Below are 20,639 nucleotides of genomic sequence, written 5' to 3'. Positions count from 1 at the left end.
CCGCACACCCTCCACGCTCAAAGTCTATGTGGCTGCCATAGCGTCGTCACACAATCCTGATAAAGGACATTCATTAGGGAAAAACGATCTGATCGTTCCTTTCCTAAGAGGCTCTAGGAGGATGAACCCTCCTCGCCCACCTTCGGTGCCAATCTGGGACCTGGCCACGGTCCTGGACGCACTCAAGGGTGCCCCGTTCGAACCTCTCCGAACCGTGCACCTGTAGCAGCTCTCGCTCAAAACCGCGCTCTTGCTGGCGCTCGCTTCAGTTAAAAGAGTGGGCGACCTGCACGCGCTGTCATCAAGCGCTGCTTGCCTGGAATTTGGACCTAACGACTGCAGAGTTGTCCTTAGGCCAAAGCACGGGTATATTCCTAAAGTGCTCTCTACACCCTTCAGAGCACAGGTGATATCTCTGGCAGCCTATCGTCCCCAGCAGACGAAGGCGACGCAAATTTACTCTGCCCGGTCAGGGCGCTCAGAGTATATTTGGAACGTTCTGCCCTGTTCAGACAGATGGAACAATTATTCGTATGCTTTGGCGGCCGAACTAAGGGTCTCGCTGTCTCAAAGCAAAGAATATCAGCTGGATAGTGGATGCTATAGGCTGGCTTATGGAGCCAAGAGCCTTCAATGCCCCTTAGGCATCAGAGCTCACTCTACGAGGAGCATGGCCTCCTCGTGGGCGTGGTCGAGTGGGATACCCATTGAAGATATTTGTGCGGCGTCAGGCTGGGCCTCGCCTTCGACATTTATCAGGTTTTATAACCTACAGGTCCCCTCATTGCATTTCAACATTCTATCAGCCTGACTATAGAATGGAATAAAGTGTGTGTATGCTGGGCATCACCTCCTCCCTTATAAGGTCCGTCTCTGACCGACTTGGAGGATTTATTATGCGTACCAGTACATAAAAAGCTCAGTACATAAGATGTGTGCTTGTGTTTGTACAAAGAGCGCCCCGCCTTGGGCAAGGACGCTCTGTAATATCCCAGTATATAGCTCGCCGTTGGCCGGCTCGGGGAATAATCACTTTGCTTTAAAGCTCAGGCACCTGCCTCTGGTTTTATAGAGCGAAGTCAGCATGCACAGCGTTTTACATGGTGTTCCCATAGCGTAAGCTACTTACGCAATAGGAGAGACCTCTCGATAGGGAACGAGTCGGTTACTAGCGTAACCTCGGTTCCCAGCGTAACCTCGGTTCCCTGAGAGGAGGGAACGAGTATTGCGTAAGCTGCCGTGCTTGTGCTTGGTCAGTTCGCTTCAGTCGATTGAACCTAAAGGAACTCGCATGACGGGGTGCCCATTTTATAGCCTGCCTATGCTAATTTCGGCAGGCTCTGAGCGCGCGAACGCGAGGCGCGCGCCCATTGGTCGTGCGTTCAGAATCGCCCCGTCATTGGTTCGAGCAGTTGCCGCGGCACAGCCAATGACCGAGCTGCCTCGCTCATCCTGCTGTGCAGCTGCAATGCGTTTTACATAAAGACTTCAATATTTCTCGAGAAACTGAGTTTTCCCATAGCGTAAGCTACTTACGCAATACTCGTTCCCTCCTCTCAGGGAACCGAGGTTACGCTAGTAACCGTGTCGATTTAAAGCACCGTTTTTGAAGAGTGCGCATGTGTGAACGTGATCTAGTGCGTAAGAACGAGCCTATGATTGAATCTGGAAATAAAGCAAATAACTGAGAAAAATATGAGATAGTCCTCAGATGACATGTCCGTAATTTATAGCAAAACATCTAGCATTAATTCGATCGCAAACAGATTCATTAAAAGTAGTTTTTACTCCTCCACATGTGTGACATCATTAACCAACGTGGTTGAACAACCAATTTGCGACAATACGGTTTCGGGAAACAGTCGTGACTAGCAAGTTGATTTCTTCAACAGTGCATCGTACTACGGTAGTGGAGCAGCAAGTTACGTCGTTGTACGGGAAACGCACCCCAGAGCCGTTAAATATGAGAGTTGCGAAACATAGACGGTTGCGACAGTGATCTCGCCGCCGCGCGGTCACGTGATTCGTGTAGCTCTCAATAGTTCCAAATAAATTGCGTTGCCAATGATTTTAAGCAGGGCAGAGAGCAGCAGCTATTATTGCAGCAATTATCAGTAAATATTGACACATAATGTACATTGCTTATTATGTTGACAGTAAAATGACTTGCATATAATAGCATTTTTTTTCTGGGAGTAACAGAAACACTGCATTAATATGTTTTTGTGTTTAATTTTGGAGGAAATTGGCTGCTCCCATAACATAGAAAATATATATATATATATATATATATATATATATATATATATATATATATATATATATATATATGTATGTGTGTGTGTGTGTGTTATATATATATATATTTAATGGCGTTGTGCAGGTTTATGTGAATGTATCATAACATTAGGATGTTAATAATTATGACCATAGACACTCGAGAAAAATATATACAGTACATACTGTAAATGTATTATAGCTTATGGGAACAGTCCCCTTCCCTCCAAAATTAAACACACAAAAAATGTATTCAATTCAAATATATATATATATATATACACATCTGACTAATTAATGTCATTTTATTAATAGATTGGTGTGCCAAGAGTGACATTAGTCTTCATGTAGACTGAGTTAAGCAAGAGTCTTGTGACAAATTATAATAGGATATTATGGCCATAAAAAATCATAGTACTTGGATACTTAAGTACATTTGAAGGCAAATACTTTTGTACTTTTACTCAAGTAAATGTTTAAAGGCAGCACTTTTACTTGAGTAATATTTTACCTTGAGTATTTTTACTTTAACTCAAGTACATGGTATGTGTACTTTGTCCACCACTGTTACTCCCCTCAATCCAGGTGGCGGAGGACAATTCTCAGTTGCCTCTGCTTCTGAGACCGTATCTGCGCATCTTATCACGTGTCTTGTTGAGCATGACATACATGTGGAAGCTCATGCTACTCTCGGCCCATGCTACTCTCAGCAATCCACGCACAACTTTCCACGCGGCACATTGAAAGTGAGAAGCACTAATCGGGACCACGAGGAGGTTACCCCATGTGACTCTACCCTCCCTAGCAACCATACAATTTGATTGCTTAGGAGACCTGGCTGGAGTCACTCAGCATGCCCTGGTCTCCAGGGGTGGTAGTCAGTGTCAATACTCGCGGAGCTACCCCAAATGCGGGCCTTTTTTTAAAAGATATATTTCATGTATTTATTGGATGGAATGATAACATAGGCATTACAAAAATGTACCATGGTAACCATAGTTTCTGGCAAAAACAGTAGTTACTACAGTTGTTACTAATCTTAAAATCATAAATTAATACGGAACTTTCTACAATTAGTATATGTAGCGATTAAAACCAGCATTTTTCACCTTTTTTTTTTATTGGGCGAAAACTATGGTTACCATGGTCAAGTTTTGTTCGAGAGTATCACTGCGCATTAAGGTCATTCTTAAATGCCATTTTTTAATTTAGTGTAATGTTTTCTTGCTTGAAATAATCACATTGTACGAACGACATTTTCTGTGTTGGGGACTTTTATTTTGAAACATCCGGTTGAAGAAGGGGGAAATGGCTAGACTACAGCCGCTGCTTTACATTGGTGATCAGATATTTTACATCAGCTTGTGTTGGTGAGTTACATAGCTGAATATAAATATGTTAATAATAAATGTCTATAATTTGGTGATACTTATTTCGACGGTTATTACATGTGCGGTGGTATGACGGTTAGCATGAGGCCCAAACAGCAATTCACCATAAGCCGAACAAAGAGATTAATCTAATATTTACCGTCACCTTTAACTTTTGAAACGGGGTTTTCCTAATTTCTTACACATGTTTATATATTTTATATTTGTAACTTCATATATATTTATATGAAAACGCCTATTTGTTATTTCATAATACATTTGTCGCACTGCTGAACCATTTAAAATGAATTCGTGAATGACAAGGTTTTTTAAGAATGATATACTTAAGATTCACATATTTCTTTTAACATATGTGAACACGTTAACCTAAATTATTGCTGTTGAAACCTTTATGGACATGTTATATAGTATGCCAGCAACGCATTTATTCAAGTTCCACCGGCAATATTTACCTGCTATGTGTTAGGGGTGGGAATCCCAAGGTAACTTGCTATATGAAATAATATCGATATTTTGGTCACGAAATGATATTATTGCGATTCTTTATTGTTGGTGTATTGCAATTCAAAACCTCGATTTATTACGGTATTTCCGGATTTAAGAAAACTGCTTCTAAATCACCAAATGCTTTTTGATAAATTAATATAAAAGTGCCAGTTTACAAAACAAGGCCAGTTTATTTCCTAATATCTAAGTATGTATAACGCAAAGCCATAAGCATTAAATACCATAATGCCTCCCTATTTCTGTGGTACGGTCAATGTAGCTACTTTTTCTAAAAATACAATAGTAGCCTAAACACTTAAAAAAAAAAATGTTTTATTACAGCACAAGTATAATAGATTTCACCTAAAGGGTTTGTCTATTTTATATGATACAGTGAAAGTACCTCAGTTAAAGGTGCTATATGTCATATTTACTGTACTAAATAATAAAATGACCATAATGTGTCAGAATTAAGAAACATGCAAAGTTGAATTATTGGCTTCTCTGAAAACAATGCTGCAGCCAGAATATTCTACTTTGAAGTTTTCATTCCGGGCTGGAATTTCTGTTTGTTTTGGCCTGTGTGATCCCACCCACTGCCCACTCACCAATAGTATTTCAACACCGCTGGGTTTTCAGATTTGAACTGCAGCCATGGAAGCCAGCAAACAAACTGGGTCAGAGATAACAGATTCCACCCAACCTAAAATGCTCACCATCTGTCTAAAACCAGCATGATCAGAGGCGTAGTAAAACAAGGATAAATATTGGAGAACCCTTTGGAAGATGGAGACAGCTTAAAGCCCAGAAATCCTTTAAAACGGATGCTGAGTTGGCTAATTTGCATGTCAAAATTCTGGCAACCCCCATGAGCTTGGAGTCTGGGGTGAGGCAGACAACTCTCCAATATTTTTAATTTGGACTGCAGTACCCATTTCAAAGGCTTGTTGTCAATCTTACATATAGCACTTATCATGTTACTACTGTAAAATCATTTATAAAAAATATAGTAAGGGAGTGGGATTGTGTAAACCATGATTTCCCATTACCACAATATTAATGTGGAAAAATGTAAATAATAATATTGACATTTGGCATGTAAATATCAATACAATATCACAAGGAAAAATATCACGATACTTTCACATATCAATATTTTTTCCCACCTCTACTCTTTGCCCTATTGCTGGTGTTAAGGTTTAATAAACCAACAGACATTGCAGCACATCCACCAAGTGTGAATGATTTGATTTCTCATCTCAAGGTAAGATTGATCAAGACGACACCTCATTGGATTCACCGGCAGACTTTCCACCTGAGGCTGATCTCTTCAATATTATATTATCAGTATAAGGAGAAGATATTCTCCTTATTCTCCACCTTTTTGACAGGTGAACAGTTACCATTATTGCACAGAGCTACGTTGCTTGGCAGTGCCAGAAAGGTCCTACACACCTTGATCATCGTTGGATTTGTTTTCATACAATTATCTTGACTTTCGAACATGTCTTACAATCATCCGTTCCGAAACCCACCAGATAATATGTACTCTGACTCACAACGTATGTATCCCCGAGAGTCCAGCACTTACAGGTCAAGAATTAGGACCACATCTCCAGATCATACTCAGTCCTCTTCCGAAGCCACTGTCCTTCCACCTGGTAAGGCTTTGTCCTTTCTACACAGCTGCGGACTAGATGCCGAGGACCTTAAATCTCTTGCCGAGCTCCCTGAGCATCTCATCACATCTGAGACACTTCCTGACCTGCTTGCACAGATCAAGAAGAAGAAAGCAGCCAACACAACATCATCCAGGTGCAGTTTATCAGCTTACTCCTGGAATGATAGGAGCGACACTCAAACGGTTGAGTGTCCGGTGGATTTGCCTTTCCGTCAGGCATATCATCGTGAGCAAGTAATGACTTGGGAAGACCAATGGGGAAATGTCCAGAAAACCAGCTCACCAACACGTTCATACACCAGTTCTGAGTCAAACTATGTAATTGAGTACAACCATCTGAAAAACAAAGAGTCTATTTATTTTGATAAAGCAGCTTATGCAACAGAACCATCAAGACTGAAAACATCGGTGGTCTCGCAGTCTTACACTAACTACAGCAGAGATGATAGTCAACCTTCATATCTGTCCAGCAGAGACATCGGTGAGTCCACAAACCGGTCCAGCAGAGACCTCAGTCAGTCCACAAACCAGTCCAGCAGAGACATCAGTCAGTCCTCTATCCGGTCCAGCAGAGACATCGGTCAGTCCTCTATCCGGTCCAGCAGAGGCATCGGTCAGTCCTCTAACCGGTCCAGCAGAGGCGTCGGTCAGTCCTCTAACCGGTCCAGCAGAGGCATTGGTCAGTCCTCAATCCGGTCCAGCAGAGACATTGGTATTCCACCACTCCTGTCCAGCAGAGACATTGGTATTCCACCACTCCTGTCCAGCAGAGACATTGGTATTCCACCACTCCTGTCCAGCAGAAACATCAGAATTCCCCCACTCCTGTCCGGCAGAGATGTTAGTCAAACCTCACACATTTCAAGCATTCCCCCACTCCTTTCCAGCAGAGACATAGGTCAACCTGCACATCACCGGAGGACTGAGATGGTTCATAAAGTACCTACCAGGAAGGAGGCGTCAGATTTCCATGGGAAAATCCCACCAGTGTTTCCCTATGCGTGTGTACTCTGTGAAATCACCGTCCTCTCTAACAATGTAAGTAGCCTTTTCACTCTCACAGATCTTGCCTTACCAGCTGTTTGACTCTTTTCAGTGAAATACAGATGGACGTATTGTGGCATATGAGGTAAGTCAAACCAGCATGTTACCCATGTATTGATTTATTAAATTAATATTTTACAAATTATTTTAATTCTGGCTTCATTTCCGCCTGTATGACTTATTCTGATTTTCATGCTTCTATTTTTTATGCTATGAAAGCAGACAATGAACATTTGTTATCAAGCTGGTCAAAAAAAGCATCATAACAGTGGTCCATATGACTTGATTGCTGTTTTCTAAAGCTATATAGTTAGTCTGTGTTAGGAACAGACCAAAAATGTAAATTTGGACTTCTGTATATTAAAACTTAAAAATCTGTGTTTGGTTATAAGCACGAGAACCAATGTTGTTTGGTGGTATTTATGGCACATTTACCATAACACGGCTTGCATAGTTGAATTTGTGCATACGGGAATGAGAATTGAAAGCTATGACAGGAGAAGATTTTCAGTGAATTACTGAAATTTTGCTCTCTACCTCACAAAAATAATCTATTGCTTCAGAAGGATGTATTGAACACTTTGCTACTTTTATGGTGGTGTTTTGTTAGTTACTGTATGCTTTTTTATAATGGAAAAGAGCAGCGTTCATATTCCTCAGAATTTCTCCTTTAGTGTTCTACAGAAGAAGGTCATATTGAGTTGGAAATTACATGAGGGTGAACAAATGATGACAGAATTAAAATGTTTGTGTGAACTATACCTTTAATAGAAAGAATAGCCAAAATTCAAGAAGATCCTTAATTTGAATTTACAGACTTCTGCAATTGGAGAGCCTGTGGTTTCTCACTATGAACTCTGCTGTTGTCTGTACATATAACGTTTGTAAATGCTTAAAAGAATTGTAATCATTTGGACTATAAACTGCAGGATATGGACTGTGTACTATAGGCTTTCATACTATAGATTTAAATGTTGAGTTATGAATACATTTTGAGAGTTACGTTTTTAAAAAGGGTGATTCTCTTGTTATAGGACTGGTCTGTGCATATAAATGGAGCTCAACATGCTAACAGTCAACTCAGTCTTGTGGAAAAGTAAGTTATCTTTAGTTTAGTTATTTTAAGATTTATTCTTAAACTTCAAAAACAACCTTGTGCTGTAATTGTTTCCAATGACTATGTGTACATGCACAAGATAATCCCAGTATTATTCAGAGTTTGATAGTATTCCAGTTCTGTATGTGTCATGTCAATGTGTTAACCTTTGTAAGGCTATTATTCTGTAACACTATTCTGTGTTTTATCCCTCTTAAAGAAAAGCTTGCGTAGCTGTAAAATAAGTGGAATTTGATGTCACTTAAACATTTCAGAATATTCACTGACTATTACATAATAGTTATTTATAACGCATAACCAGATAAATATTTTGGGTGCTGCTATGTTTCAAAGAATTGGTAAAAGAATGTACAGGTCATAGTTTATTTGTGCAATGCTAAATATCATGTACAGGAATATTCCTATAGCTGTGGATCATGCTTTCCTTTAGTTTTTTTCTAGAATAAAGAACACCAGATTATGAAGCTTAATTAGAAAATGATGTGCATGTAAATGCAGTAACAATGAGCAGCTCATATTTGGATGTTTGTTTCTGAACTGATAGCGCTAAACCAGCACTGTCTAGATAAAGCATGCTTAATTTTAATACATTTTACTCTGAAGTAACTACTCTGGATACATTTTCTTTTTTTCATTGATGTTTTATTAATATTAAATGTGTACATTCAGCCAAGTTTTACACAGATATACTTGTCATTAGGTATCCAGAATGGGATCAAAAGGTCCGGTCTGCTCGAAGGTAGAGTGATTCCAGTATAATATCATTTATCAAACAGCACATTTTCATTAATTTTATGTAACATGCTAAATTGATTCATTGTAACAGAAATGAGTCCGTTCCTGAAAGATCACAGCCTAGAGCCACGCAGGAACGAGGTAAAATCTTTCTTTTTCATTGTAATTTAAGCATTCTCTGTATGAATTTTCTTGTATTTTGACTTTGTTGTATTTAATCTTAGGTGGAAAATCAGGCAGTAGAAATGGATCGTCAAGCAACAGAAGTGGATCGTCAAGCAGTAAAAGAAAATCGTCGAGCAGTAACCAGAATAAAACTGAAGCAAGCGAGAAGGTCAGGTTTTGTCATGAAATTTACTTTCTGCTGTAATATTTATTTTTCTATAAATTACATTGATGATAAATTTATAAATTTCAAATGATTAATTATATTTGAATACAGTGCAAAGTGGTGTGTGTGAAGTTTGAAGCAGTTGAAGTTGATGAAGCATACCTGAAAAAGTTGCTTGGCCAATTTGGACCGATTGTCAAAATGATCATGTTTCCTAAACTGGTATGGCATGTTAGATTTTATACTTAAATTATTTAAATGGGGTAATACTTGTAATTTATTGTAGATAAACGCTTAATCCTTGTAGGCTTTTGCGGAGATGGGATCAGCAGAACAGGCGGAGGATATAGTTAAATACTTCTTACACAACCCCTTGAGGATCAAAGGACAAATCCTAGATTTCACACTGTCTTCAGCGTTCAGTTTTCTACAGGTGAATAATGCTCATTAAAAATTTGATTAATTACATTTTAAATGCTCGGCATCAGGAGAAAGATTAAAGGTGACTTGCATTCATTTGTTCGTTTCAATTTAGATCGATGTCTGTAATACAGATTGAATAATTTCTTGTATTTTTGCATGTTTTAGAGTTCCAGTGTAGTGAGCTTTTCACCATTGCCTGCTGGAGATAGCATAAGCTCCGAGTTGATGGCCGTTGCTAAGCGTTTCGGATCAGTAAAACATTCCCTGTTTTTACCAAGCCGGGTAGCCAAACTATTTAATCATAATCATGCAGATATTTTCTCGGCTATATAATGTAATGACTCATTGCCTCTTTTGCAGGGTTATGTGGAGATGGCCAATCCGGAAGAGGCTAGCAAATTGGTTGAGCATTATTCAACCAATTTACTCAAATTAAAAGGAAAAACCATTAATGTTTGCTTCTCATCTGAGTACAAGACACTTGGGTAAACCTGTTCTTCTGATCTTGTGTTTACTTATAAAGACAATTCTGTTTGAATTATGTTACAAAAGGTTCTTTATTGAAGATAATGTTTGTAATTGTTTTAATGCTGAAATATATTCTCCTATACAAGCTTGAAGACTCCATGAAATATCTTGATGTGTGCACAGTTTCACGTCATACTTATAGAAATATTTTCATATGCAGAGACAACTATAAGTAAGCCATTCATAGTTTGAGTCCCCCAGAATGTGTAACCCTGTGTCTCTGTGGCACTATCAAAATATTGTTCCGTTTGTCTGAGCATCTCAACCAGTCCAACACAGCAATATTGAGTCAACCAATGGCATGAGTTTGTAGCGAAACTATCTGTATGTTGTTGATTTTGCATTTCTGTGGTGCAGAAATTACACACTTCACCTTTAATTAAATGTTCATTCTGTTTTGTTTTTTCATTCTCCTGCTAATATTATAACAAGTTTGAAATTTCTCTTCATCTAGTGAAAAAGAAATATCACCAATACCTCAAAGCAGCTCCAGAAGGAGGAGGAGGAGTGCAAGCCCACAAAAGAGATCCCACAGTTCTCGAAGAGACTCTCCCAGCCCCAAACGAAGATCCTCAGAAGAGAGATCCAGGTCTCGCAGGAGTTCAAACTCTAAGAAACGAGATGATGGGCAACGATCTAAGGAGAGCTCTAGACGAGTGAGCTCTAGACGGGACAGCTCTTCCAAAGCTCATTCCAAAAAGTCTTCTAAAGACCAGAGCAAAAAAACAGATGAGAGTGCGAAGAAGATTGATGAAAACAAGGATCAGTCTGACACCATGGAAGATGATACCATAGATCAGTCCAAGACTATGGAAGATGATACCATGGATCAGTCCGAGATTATGGAAGATGATGTCAATTATCAGTCCGACATTATGGAAGATGATAGTGACCTTGAAGGAGTGGCAGTTATAGCAGATGATGGTGAAGCGTTGAACTCAGAAAATGAAGAGCTCAAAGAAGATGCTGAACCAGACCATCAGGTACAAGATGCCTCAGCAGAACTTACTCAACAAGAAACATCTGAGGAAATGCCAAATGTGGAACAGTCAAATGACCAAACTATATTGCAAGACATGGACGCATCAAACAAACATCCAGAGATGTCAGAGCATGTTCTAGATGCTACAACTACAAATGGATCATGTGACCCTAAGGAAGCCCAAGAACTTAAACAAGAAACCCTAAAAGATCAAACTGTGGCAATGGATGAGGTAAACACAATTAAAAGTAAATGTTAACTTCATATTTTAGTGTTGGGAATGCAACAGAACAAAAATCATGTTCCCTGATACCATTTGTCTCGCTCTGTTATATATTTAAAAAGTGAAAAAACAAACAAATCCACCCTCCTTTGTTTGTGTAGGAAATTGAAGATTTTCCGAAGAGTCTAGATAACTGCATCACCTTAGATGAATTTAAGGAGAAAATGGTGGAAGAACATGAGACTGAACAAGGTATTTCTCTAATGCAGTTCATATAAAACTTCTGCTGTAGATTTTTCTAGAAGTCATTCTTTATCATTTATTTTTAGTCATAATGATATTTCAAAGATAATCGAGGTACCAAGTTAACATTTTCCATTTTATTTTAGGTGATGACCAAGAGATCTTAGCTTCAAGCACTGAGGTTCGTCTGTTTTCCCCTTCAAAGTTTGTGAGTGTATGTATATGAGAGAAATGCAAAGAAAATTATGATGTCTATTTTTTTATTTGAGAATTAAATTTTTTAGGAAAAGTTTGGCAAAGTCCTTGAGGTGATTGGTTTTCCTGTGGCTAAAAAATATTCTGAAGCTGATTTGCTGAACATCGGGAAAAAATATGGAGATGTGACCGACTGTTGTCTGGTTCGCAACAATGGAAAGGTAAAGATTTAAGCATTTCAACTACATATGCAAAGTGGTCACAAAAAACTTTTTGGACCACATTTACACCTGGTATGATTTGTCTGCAGAATACATGCAGGAGTTGGGCACTAAAACAATTCTAATCTTACTTTAATTGCAGGTGGAGAAGGCATTAATTGAGATGGTGAATGCTGCTGACGCTGCGAAAATTGAAGCTGAGTCTAGTAAGAAGAAAATTAAACTAGGTGGCAGAATCTTGAGGATAACTGTGTCAAAGACATACATCCAAGTGAAAGAAGGGTAACATAATTTATATAGTTTTTAATGTGCTCAAGTATTCTGATCTTACAGATCATGTGTGAAAAACACAAGATGATGTTTGAATGATTCTATTCCAGGAAAAGTGTTGACTCTGAATCTGGAAAAGTGGAATGTGAAGAACAAGATGATGAGATTAAAAAGGAGTTCTTACACTCCGAGACTTCCTGTGAGGAGAATTCAGGAGTGCTTGAAGAGACCGTAAAGGCCTCTGAAGAAGGTGCTGAAGCTTCAGTGGAGAGCAACATGGACACAGTCATGCAAATGTCTAGTGATGAGGAGGTAACATCAAGAAATAATTGTGTTATTGAAATAATACAAGGCACAAAATTTATTTTTGGCCACACCTGTCAATGGTGGGTGAATTTAGGAATAATTTTCCAATTGGTACCCGGTTAGAACTAAATAAAACCACAGTTAATAGCGTTCTTTAAAAAAATAAATAAAAGTACTCTGTGATAAGGGTGGGTGAAATAACAGTTGCAGTGTTGCCAAATCTCACAAGAGAAACAAGTGACCTGTTCTGGAAAAACAAGCCCAAAATAAGCCACTTGCCTCACTTGTAAATAAGCAATTACAGTTTTTCCTGTGGTGGATTTATCCACATAGAAATCATAACAAGCATACAATGAATTCAATTCTCATTTTAATTACAGCTCTGCTTCTCGGTCAAAACCCGGCTGCATTAAATCTGTATTAATGCATCATTACATTTACATTTATGCATTTGGCAGATGCTTTTATCCAAAGTGACTTACAGTGCATTACTTGTATACATTTGATAAATTTGTGTGTTTCCTGGGAACCAAACCCATGATCCTGGCATTGCTAGCGTCATGCTATACTATTTGAACTACAGGAACAATATCATATCGAACAATAATTCCGTGAAGACTGAGACTGAAGACTGTACTTTTCACTTGTAAAAATATTTTCTTGTATCTTCAATAGCCATGCATGTATAGTATATGTAGTAATTATACATAGTTGTAAAAATGTCTTCATTCAGAGAAGGCAATATCCATAATGAGCAATTAGGCAAAGAAATATGTTATGAAGCTATTTCCTTCAGGTAATCACAAATATCACAAAAGTGATAAATCCTTGGGCATTTGATTTCATGAAAAGTTATCTGAATGAAATTAACCGGTTATAAATGGTTACCAGAATTTAAAATTTAAAGTGATGGAAAATGTCTTTGTTCCCATTTACGTTCTGCAAATAGTTCTGTTTGTTTTCGTTTTTCGTTCTGGTTCCTTGAAAGAAAGGAAAAGCCCTTGCTTTTCGTCATACATTTTTTTACTGGCCACGAAACTGTATTTTGTATTATTTGTATTTTACAAACTTTATAGGCTATATACTTTTGTCCTTATGACAATGGGATTATTTGGATTTTTTTTTGGTTTGTTTGATTACATATTTGAAATAGATTTAAACCAATTAATGTTGCCTGTCCTAATAAAGTGAACTGGCCTGTAACTTGCATATTTGTACTGCATTTGGAGCTTTGCGGGCATAATTTTGGGCCCTGACTTCATGTTAATATGATTTCACATGTGTTTTTAGCTGAATATGTGTGTGTCTTGGTTCTTCTGGGAGCAAAACATCTATTAACATGACAGTGTTTCTCTTGATTAAAAACTCTAACACTGTGTTTTGCCTCTTTAAAATACTTCAGGAAGACTACGGCAAAGTTCTCTGGATCAGAAACCTTCCACTGGCTAATGAATACAGTGATGCAGATTTTCTGAGCATTGCAGAAACGTACGGGAAAGTAGCACGCCATTGGCTGCTTCGCACCCATCGAACGGTTAGTAGATAAACTGACATACATATATAATGCACATTTTTAGCAAAGATTAAGTGGTTCCAAATAATAATATCTGGCAACTATCTTTTGTTCCAGGGACTGATTGAAATGGAAAATGCTTCTGATGCTGAAAAGGTTGTAGCTGCTGCCAACATGAAGGAAATTACAATAGCTGGAAAACATCCTATGATTGCAGTGTCAACAAAACACAGACATTTAAATAAAAGGTACTGGGAAATAATTTTTGCAATTGCTCTATTCTGTCTAGAACAATCCTTAAGGATCTCCATAAGAGTTTGTTACTTAATACATATTGCGAACATTGTAACCACTTTGAGAAACATGCTGTACTTGTTAGTTATTTGGATCTGATCTGATTCTACCTTTTTTTTTGTCAGCCGTTATTGTTTCCTGAATACCAACCGCACAAGTTACTTTTTTTTATTGTCTCCTAGGTACTTTCACCAAGGATCCAGTGATGAAACTGTTCAACAAACACTTGCTGAGTTGGAGGCTGCTGAGAATGGATCCAAGACACACAACAATATTTCTGACCAGTTGTCAGAATCAGTCAAGGTAAATTTGGGTTTGGCACTGTTTGGCAGGAATTTTGCAACTAAATTTGAACAGAATGACAAATTTCAGTGCTACAGATGACTTTTAGAGAAATTACTCTAGTACAAATTTCAGTATACCAGGAATTAAATATTAAAATATACTGTATTTGTAAGTCATGTTGGATAAAAGCTTCTGCTAAATTACTAAATGTAAATGTAGCAATACAGTTCTTGGATAAGTAGCTTAATGACAAATTACACTGATTTTAGGAGTCCTCTAATGATGAACAAGATATCAACTCAAAAGGGGATGAAAAGCAGCTTTCTGCATCTGATGACTTAACAGAAACGATGGTGGAAAATTCTGACAGTTCAGAGACACAGACACATCTAAACGATCCAGCAGGTAAGAGCGTATTTCACAGCTCTCAAACGAGCAGCAGCCCTCTGAAATCATGATAAGAGCCCAAGTCTGAAAGAGTTGTACTGTGTTTCCACAGTCATTGAAAACCTAGAAATATCAGGGCTATTTAAAACTGTGGTTTCCAGGCAAGTACATTTCTGTACTGAATTAAAATTGTGTTTTTACCAACAGGAACGGAGTTTATTCGACCTGTGGTGGGCTACTTTTGCAGCTTGTGTAATGCCATCTATGCCAGTGAGGAAGAGGCCAAGAATGAACACTGCAGAACTGTCATGCACCATCAAAAGCTAAAGGTAAACGGTTTCCTGATTATTTGCCTGAGTATTTACTCTGGCGGACAATAGTTTGGAATAATGTACAGATTTTTTTGTTTGGGAAGGAAATTGGTACTTTAATTCAAAGTGGCATTCAACTGATCACAAAGTATAGTCAGGACATTGCTGATGTAAAAAAAACAGCACCATCACTATTCAAAAAAAGTAATTTTTTATTAAATCTAGACAGGCTCCATTTCCAGCAGCCATCACTCCAACACCTTATCCTTGAATAATCATGCTAAATTGGTACTAGAAAATCACTTGTCATTATATCAAACACAGTTGAAAGCTATTTGGTTCATTAAATAAAGCTTAACTTTGTCTTTGTGTTTGTTTTTGAGTTGCCACATTATGCAATAGACTGGCATGTCTTAAGTTCAGTATTAGTTCAAAATTGTAAAAAAGAAACGGCTTTCTCTAGAAACTGGTCAGTCAATCATTGTTTTGAGGAATGAAGGCTATACAATGCTTGAAATTGCCAAAAAACTGAAGATTTCATACAAAGGTGTACACTACAGTCTTCAAAGACAAAGGACAACTGGCTCTAACATGGACAGAATGAGATGTGGAAGGCCAGATGTACAACTAAACAAGATGATAAGCACATCAGAGACTCTAGTTTGAGAAATAGGCACCTCATATGTCCTCAGCTGACAGCTTCATTGAATTCTACCCGCTCAACACCAGTATCATGTACAACAGTAAAGAGAAGACTCAGGGGTGCAGGCTTTATGAGAAGAATTGCAAAGAAAAAGCCACTTTTGAAACAGAAAATCAAAAAGAAAAGGTTAGAGTGGTCAAAGAAAAACAGACATTGGACAACAGATAATTGGAAGAGTGTTATGGATCTTCTTATGTGAAAAGAAATTCACATAATTGTTTTAGTAATTTTTCACGTTATCAATGTTCTGACTATACATTGTGATATGTAGAATGCTACTTTGGTGAATAAAAGTACCAATTGCTTTCCATAAGAGCAAAATTTGTATGTTATTCCAAACTTTTGGCCGCCAGTGTAGTTTTTCAATTTTAATGTGGTAAAAGAATACTGAACTGACACATCTTATTCTCTTTCTCCTAGGAATGCATGGAGCAAAAAAGCTCAACATAAACCTCACATTAAACTGCCTAATCCAGAATTGATTCACAAACCTTAATAAATAATTGTCCTTACATAGTTAATGTACATTGTCGATTTTAACAGATAAAACTTTTCAAAATAAATTCGCTTAACATAAAAAATGTCACATTGTTTATAAGTAGTAATTTGTCCTTGATATATGAAACTCCTGGTTGTAGTAAATAAAACATGTTCTGTGTTTTACTGTATTGTAATACATATAAACAGTCATATAAATTCTGACCAAATAAAATAATAATTCAACTCCCAAACTGCTCGTTTCTTGGTGTGTTCTGTTTGGACTTCTGGTGGTTGTTGCCGCCCGCAGATTGCCGTTTCCATGGCGATCCAAAATGGCGGCCCCCGGTAAGCGCTCTTTTTACGTAGTGGAGGGGATTTGTCCGTAACTGGTGTCAATTTTAGGCCGAAATTGTAAAAGACTAGCTTGTATTTTATGAATAAGGATTATGTTTTTTATTACACCAAATTAAGTGTCCCGCGAAACCGCAAGCAGTCAAATAATTATTTAGATTCGGAATAAGGTGAGAGCTCTCTTGGCTAATGTTAGCCAGAAATGTTTCAACACTACCGTCTTTTTGTTACACAAATAAATATGTAAGAATAATCTTGAACGGTAATTGGTAGCCCTTAAATGAATTCGAAACATTAATTTAAACGCACACTTTAGGTTACTTTTAAAACCACGTTATGTTAATTAATTTAATTTCGCTTTTCTTTCAGGACGGCAACCCATCGTATCCTTTCATACGATATTTCTTACCTAAATTCATGCCAGCTTCCTTAAACTTTAATGGTGGTGTATTATTCTGTACGGTTTCTTAACAAAGTCTCAGCTGTCTTCCACTCCACTGCAGATCCTGTTATATCTGAATGGCTGGTATTTTGCTGCTTTCTTCATCGCGGAGATTCTTATGTTTGTATACAAAGGTGAGAAACAGGGTCATGAAAAGATCTAGAAGTTTAGTTGTATGTCTTTCATATGGAACGTAATCTCTCTAACGTTTGTAGGAGTGTTACTCCCATACCCTCAAGCAAATCTGATATTGGATATTGTTCTGCTGATCCTCTTCTTGGGCCTTGAAACCCTCAGACTCTTCTATGGTATGTGTGCTGATATGTAGAATGCTTCTTGCTGAGAGATATATATATATATATATATATATATATATATATATATATATATATATATATATATATATATATATATATATATATATATATATATATATATATATAGATTATATATATAATTTCTATAGGTGTTAATTCAAACATTCTAATGTTTCTGGAACACATTGTGTATATGATGACATGTTCAGGCTATGGGTAATTCAAACTTACAAAATGAAATGTGGTATTAAGAACTACACTTTACTCAATTTGGAATTTATTTGGATTTAGTAATTTTTTTTTACTTGAATTCTAATTCGAATTATACATTTACATCCTGTTTTCTTTCTCAGTTAAATTCTGGAGCTGACATTTAAAATGCATTCTCAATTTAATTTTGAATAGGGGAATGTGGCCATCCTTTGATTTCATCAAAAGATTGATTACCCTGTTTGTTGTGTAAATTTGTACTTAAATAATGTCATGTCAAATATCACTTTCAGGCTATAAAGGAAACCTTTGTCAGCACTCTCTTGCACTGTGTGTCAGTGTTGGTGTTCTGGTGCCCTGTGCTGTGCTGAGTGTCTACTATCTGCTACTCCAGACCTTTGTTTTGCGGCTTGAGTTTGTACTCAATGCTGTGTTGCTCTGCTTTTACAGCATAGAGCTGGTTCTGGGGCTGATGACTGTCTCTGTTTTTTCAAGGTAACTTGTTTCTGTTTTGTTTGTTTCTCACCAAAGTTTTCATGTTTATCTAGGGCTGCACAATTGATCAAATAAATAATTAACTGCCACAATCAACTAATTGTGAAAAGGGTCAATTACAGAATTCCATTTAGATCTACTCCAATTCCATACATTTTCTAATTCCTTTTTTTTTTTTTTTTTTGAGTGGTTAAGAAATGTAACCAATCACAGAAGTCTTGATTTGTGTATAATTTACACTGATCAGACACAACATTAAAACCACTGAGAGGTGAAGTGAATAACATTTATTATCAAGGGGTGGAATATTAGGCAGCAAGTGGACAGTCCTTTCTTGAATTTCATGTTTTGGAAGCAGAAAAATTGGCTAGCGTAAGGATCTGATTGACTTTGACAACGGCCAAATTGTGATGGCTAGACGACTGGGTCACAGCATCTCCAAACTTGCAGGTATTTTGGGGTGTTCCCGGTATGTAGTGGTTAGTACCTAAAAAAGTATCAAAAGTGGTGCAAGGAAGGACAACTGGGTCAAGGTCACCCAAGGCTCACTGATGCACGTGGGAAGCAAAGGCCACCCCGTCTGGTCTGATCCACAGAAGAGTTATTGTAGCACAAATTGCTGAAAATGTAATACTAGCCATGATAGAAAGGTGTCCGAACACACAGGGCATCGCCGCTTGCTGCGTATGGGGCTGCATAGCTGCAGACCCCTGTCCACTGCTGAAAGTACCTTCAGTGAGAAATGTGAGCATCAGAACTGGACGATGGAGCAATGGAAGAAGGTGGCCTAGTCTGATTAATTATGTTTTCTTTTACATTTACATTTATGCATTTGGCAGACGCTTTTATCCAAAGTGACTTACAGAGCCATGTAGCAACCTGGAGTTAAGTGCCTTGCTCAAGGACACAATGGTAATGGCTGTGGGGCTTGAACCAGCGTCCTTCTGATTACCAGATTATCAGTTATGTGCTTTAGACCACTACACCACCACCACTCCACTCTTTTAGATCATGTGGATGGCTGGGTGCATGTGCATCATTTATCTGGGGAAGAGATGGATGCAGGATGCACTATGGGAAGAAGTCAGGCCAGCAGAGGCAGTGTGATGCTCTGGGAAATATTCTGCTGGGACACCTTGGGTCCTGGCATTCATGTGGATGTTACGTTGACACATACCACCTACCTAAAGATTGTTGCAGACCACGTACACCCGATGGTACACATGATAACGGTATTCCCTGATGGCAGTAGTCTCTTTCGTCAGGATAATGCGCCCTGCCATGCTGCATAAATTGTTCAGGAATGGTTTGAGGAACATGACAAAGAGTTCAAGGTGTTGACTTGGCCTGCAAATTATCAGATCTCTATCCCATTGTGCATCTATGGGATGTGCTGGACCAACAAGTCCAATCTATGGAGGCTCCACCTCACAACTTACAGGACTTAAAGAATCTACTGCTAACAACTTGGTGCCAGATACCATGGGACCCCTTCAGAGGTCTTATAGAGTCCATGCCTAGATGGGTCAGAGCTGTTTTGGCAGCATGAGGAGGATCTACATGATATTCGGCAGGTGGTATTAATATTGTGGATCGGTGTATTTCAAACTTTGTATAACAGTTTTGTTTATCATGCTGTTAAGAGTGCCAATGTGAAATTGTCCATTTAGAAGTTGTCTTGATTTGATGATGTGTAAAACAGCATTCAAGTAATTCAGAAATGGAGTTTTCAACAAGTTTTGGATGTGCAAACTTCATAAAGATTTGGACAGTATTTTAATATTAATTTGATAAAAAAATTAGTGCCATTACAATATTAAGGGAAATGTCTATTTTTGTCATAATTGTGCAACACTATGTTTATCCCATATAAACCAATAAAAGATAGTATCTCTCAGCATGTATACAGTATATGGAATAGGTATTGAATAAATTAGTAAAAAGTGGAATTTACAGAAATTAACAATGGGGGGCAACTTTTATTCATGTTACTTTTTTAATTTATTTCTCGTTTTCAAAAATGGCTATATGTTTTGTTTGTTTAAGGTATTGGGGGAAATTAGTTAGTTCTATGTCATAATACTTGCTATTTATACTTAACATTTTTTTCTACACTCTTTCAGGGCCAGCATTTATTGAGTCCATCTGTGAAGCTATGACAAGCTTTCCTTGATGTCAAGATAAAAACACCACAAACAAGATTTGCTTCTTTTTGTAATACATAATGTACAGTGTTTATTGTTGTTAATATTTTTTCTTTAAATAAACTTTTCATTTGTATTTGTTAACAAATATGTAAAACACTTGTTTTATGTAGTTCTTAAAATGTGATGAAAGATAAGTTCATTTAGCACTAAGATGTACATTTGTTAAAGGAATAATACACCCAAATTGTTTT

The 20,639-nt window shown here is 37.6% G+C and overlaps 2 protein-coding genes across 5 annotated transcripts; both read left to right on the top strand.

Annotated features, from left to right (window-relative positions):
• Window positions 1-3,569: 3,569 nt before the first annotated feature.
• Window positions 3,570-16,671, top strand: LOC127617264 (uncharacterized). Of its 3 annotated transcripts, none has more exons than XM_052089211.1 (22): window positions 3,570-3,647; window positions 5,419-6,873; window positions 7,914-7,975; window positions 8,697-8,735; window positions 8,823-8,872; window positions 8,956-9,065; window positions 9,174-9,284; window positions 9,370-9,495; window positions 9,651-9,767; window positions 9,846-9,970; window positions 10,468-11,227; window positions 11,380-11,470; window positions 11,608-11,669; window positions 11,746-11,877; window positions 12,020-12,159; window positions 12,258-12,459; window positions 13,856-13,987; window positions 14,084-14,214; window positions 14,443-14,563; window positions 14,815-14,950; window positions 15,140-15,261; window positions 16,367-16,671. In XM_052089211.1, exons 2-22 carry the CDS (start codon window positions 5,659-5,661, stop codon window positions 16,394-16,396), a joined length of 4,014 nt encoding a protein of 1,337 aa, XP_051945171.1. In that variant the 5' UTR covers window positions 3,570-3,647; window positions 5,419-5,658; the 3' UTR covers window positions 16,397-16,671. The 3 variants fall into 3 exon arrangements, with proteins under 3 accessions (XP_051945171.1, XP_051945170.1, XP_051945172.1); XM_052089210.1 differs by having other exon boundaries at window positions 3,608-3,647; window positions 5,424-6,873; XM_052089212.1 differs by having other exon boundaries at window positions 3,609-3,647; window positions 5,424-6,873; window positions 11,608-11,642.
• Window positions 16,672-16,752: 81 nt separating this feature from the next.
• On the top strand, window positions 16,753-20,636 carry tmem216 (transmembrane protein 216). 2 transcript variants are annotated; one of them, XM_052155037.1, is made up of 6 exons: window positions 16,753-16,947; window positions 17,147-17,160; window positions 17,260-17,353; window positions 17,435-17,527; window positions 18,040-18,241; window positions 20,365-20,621. In XM_052155037.1, exons 3-6 carry the CDS (start codon window positions 17,338-17,340, stop codon window positions 20,378-20,380), a joined length of 327 nt encoding a protein of 108 aa, XP_052010997.1. In that variant the 5' UTR covers window positions 16,753-16,947; window positions 17,147-17,160; window positions 17,260-17,337; the 3' UTR covers window positions 20,381-20,621. The 2 variants fall into 2 exon arrangements, with proteins under 2 accessions (XP_052010997.1, XP_052010999.1); XM_052155039.1 differs by having other exon boundaries at window positions 16,761-16,771; window positions 20,365-20,636.
• Window positions 20,637-20,639: the final 3 nt, after the last annotated feature.

Source organism: Xyrauchen texanus, chromosome 23 (genome assembly GCF_025860055.1).
Source record: "Xyrauchen texanus isolate HMW12.3.18 chromosome 23, RBS_HiC_50CHRs, whole genome shotgun sequence".
In the NCBI taxonomy this organism is placed as follows: Eukaryota; Metazoa; Chordata; class Actinopteri; order Cypriniformes; family Catostomidae; genus Xyrauchen; species Xyrauchen texanus.
This window is presented reverse-complemented; position numbering and strand designations above follow the sequence as displayed.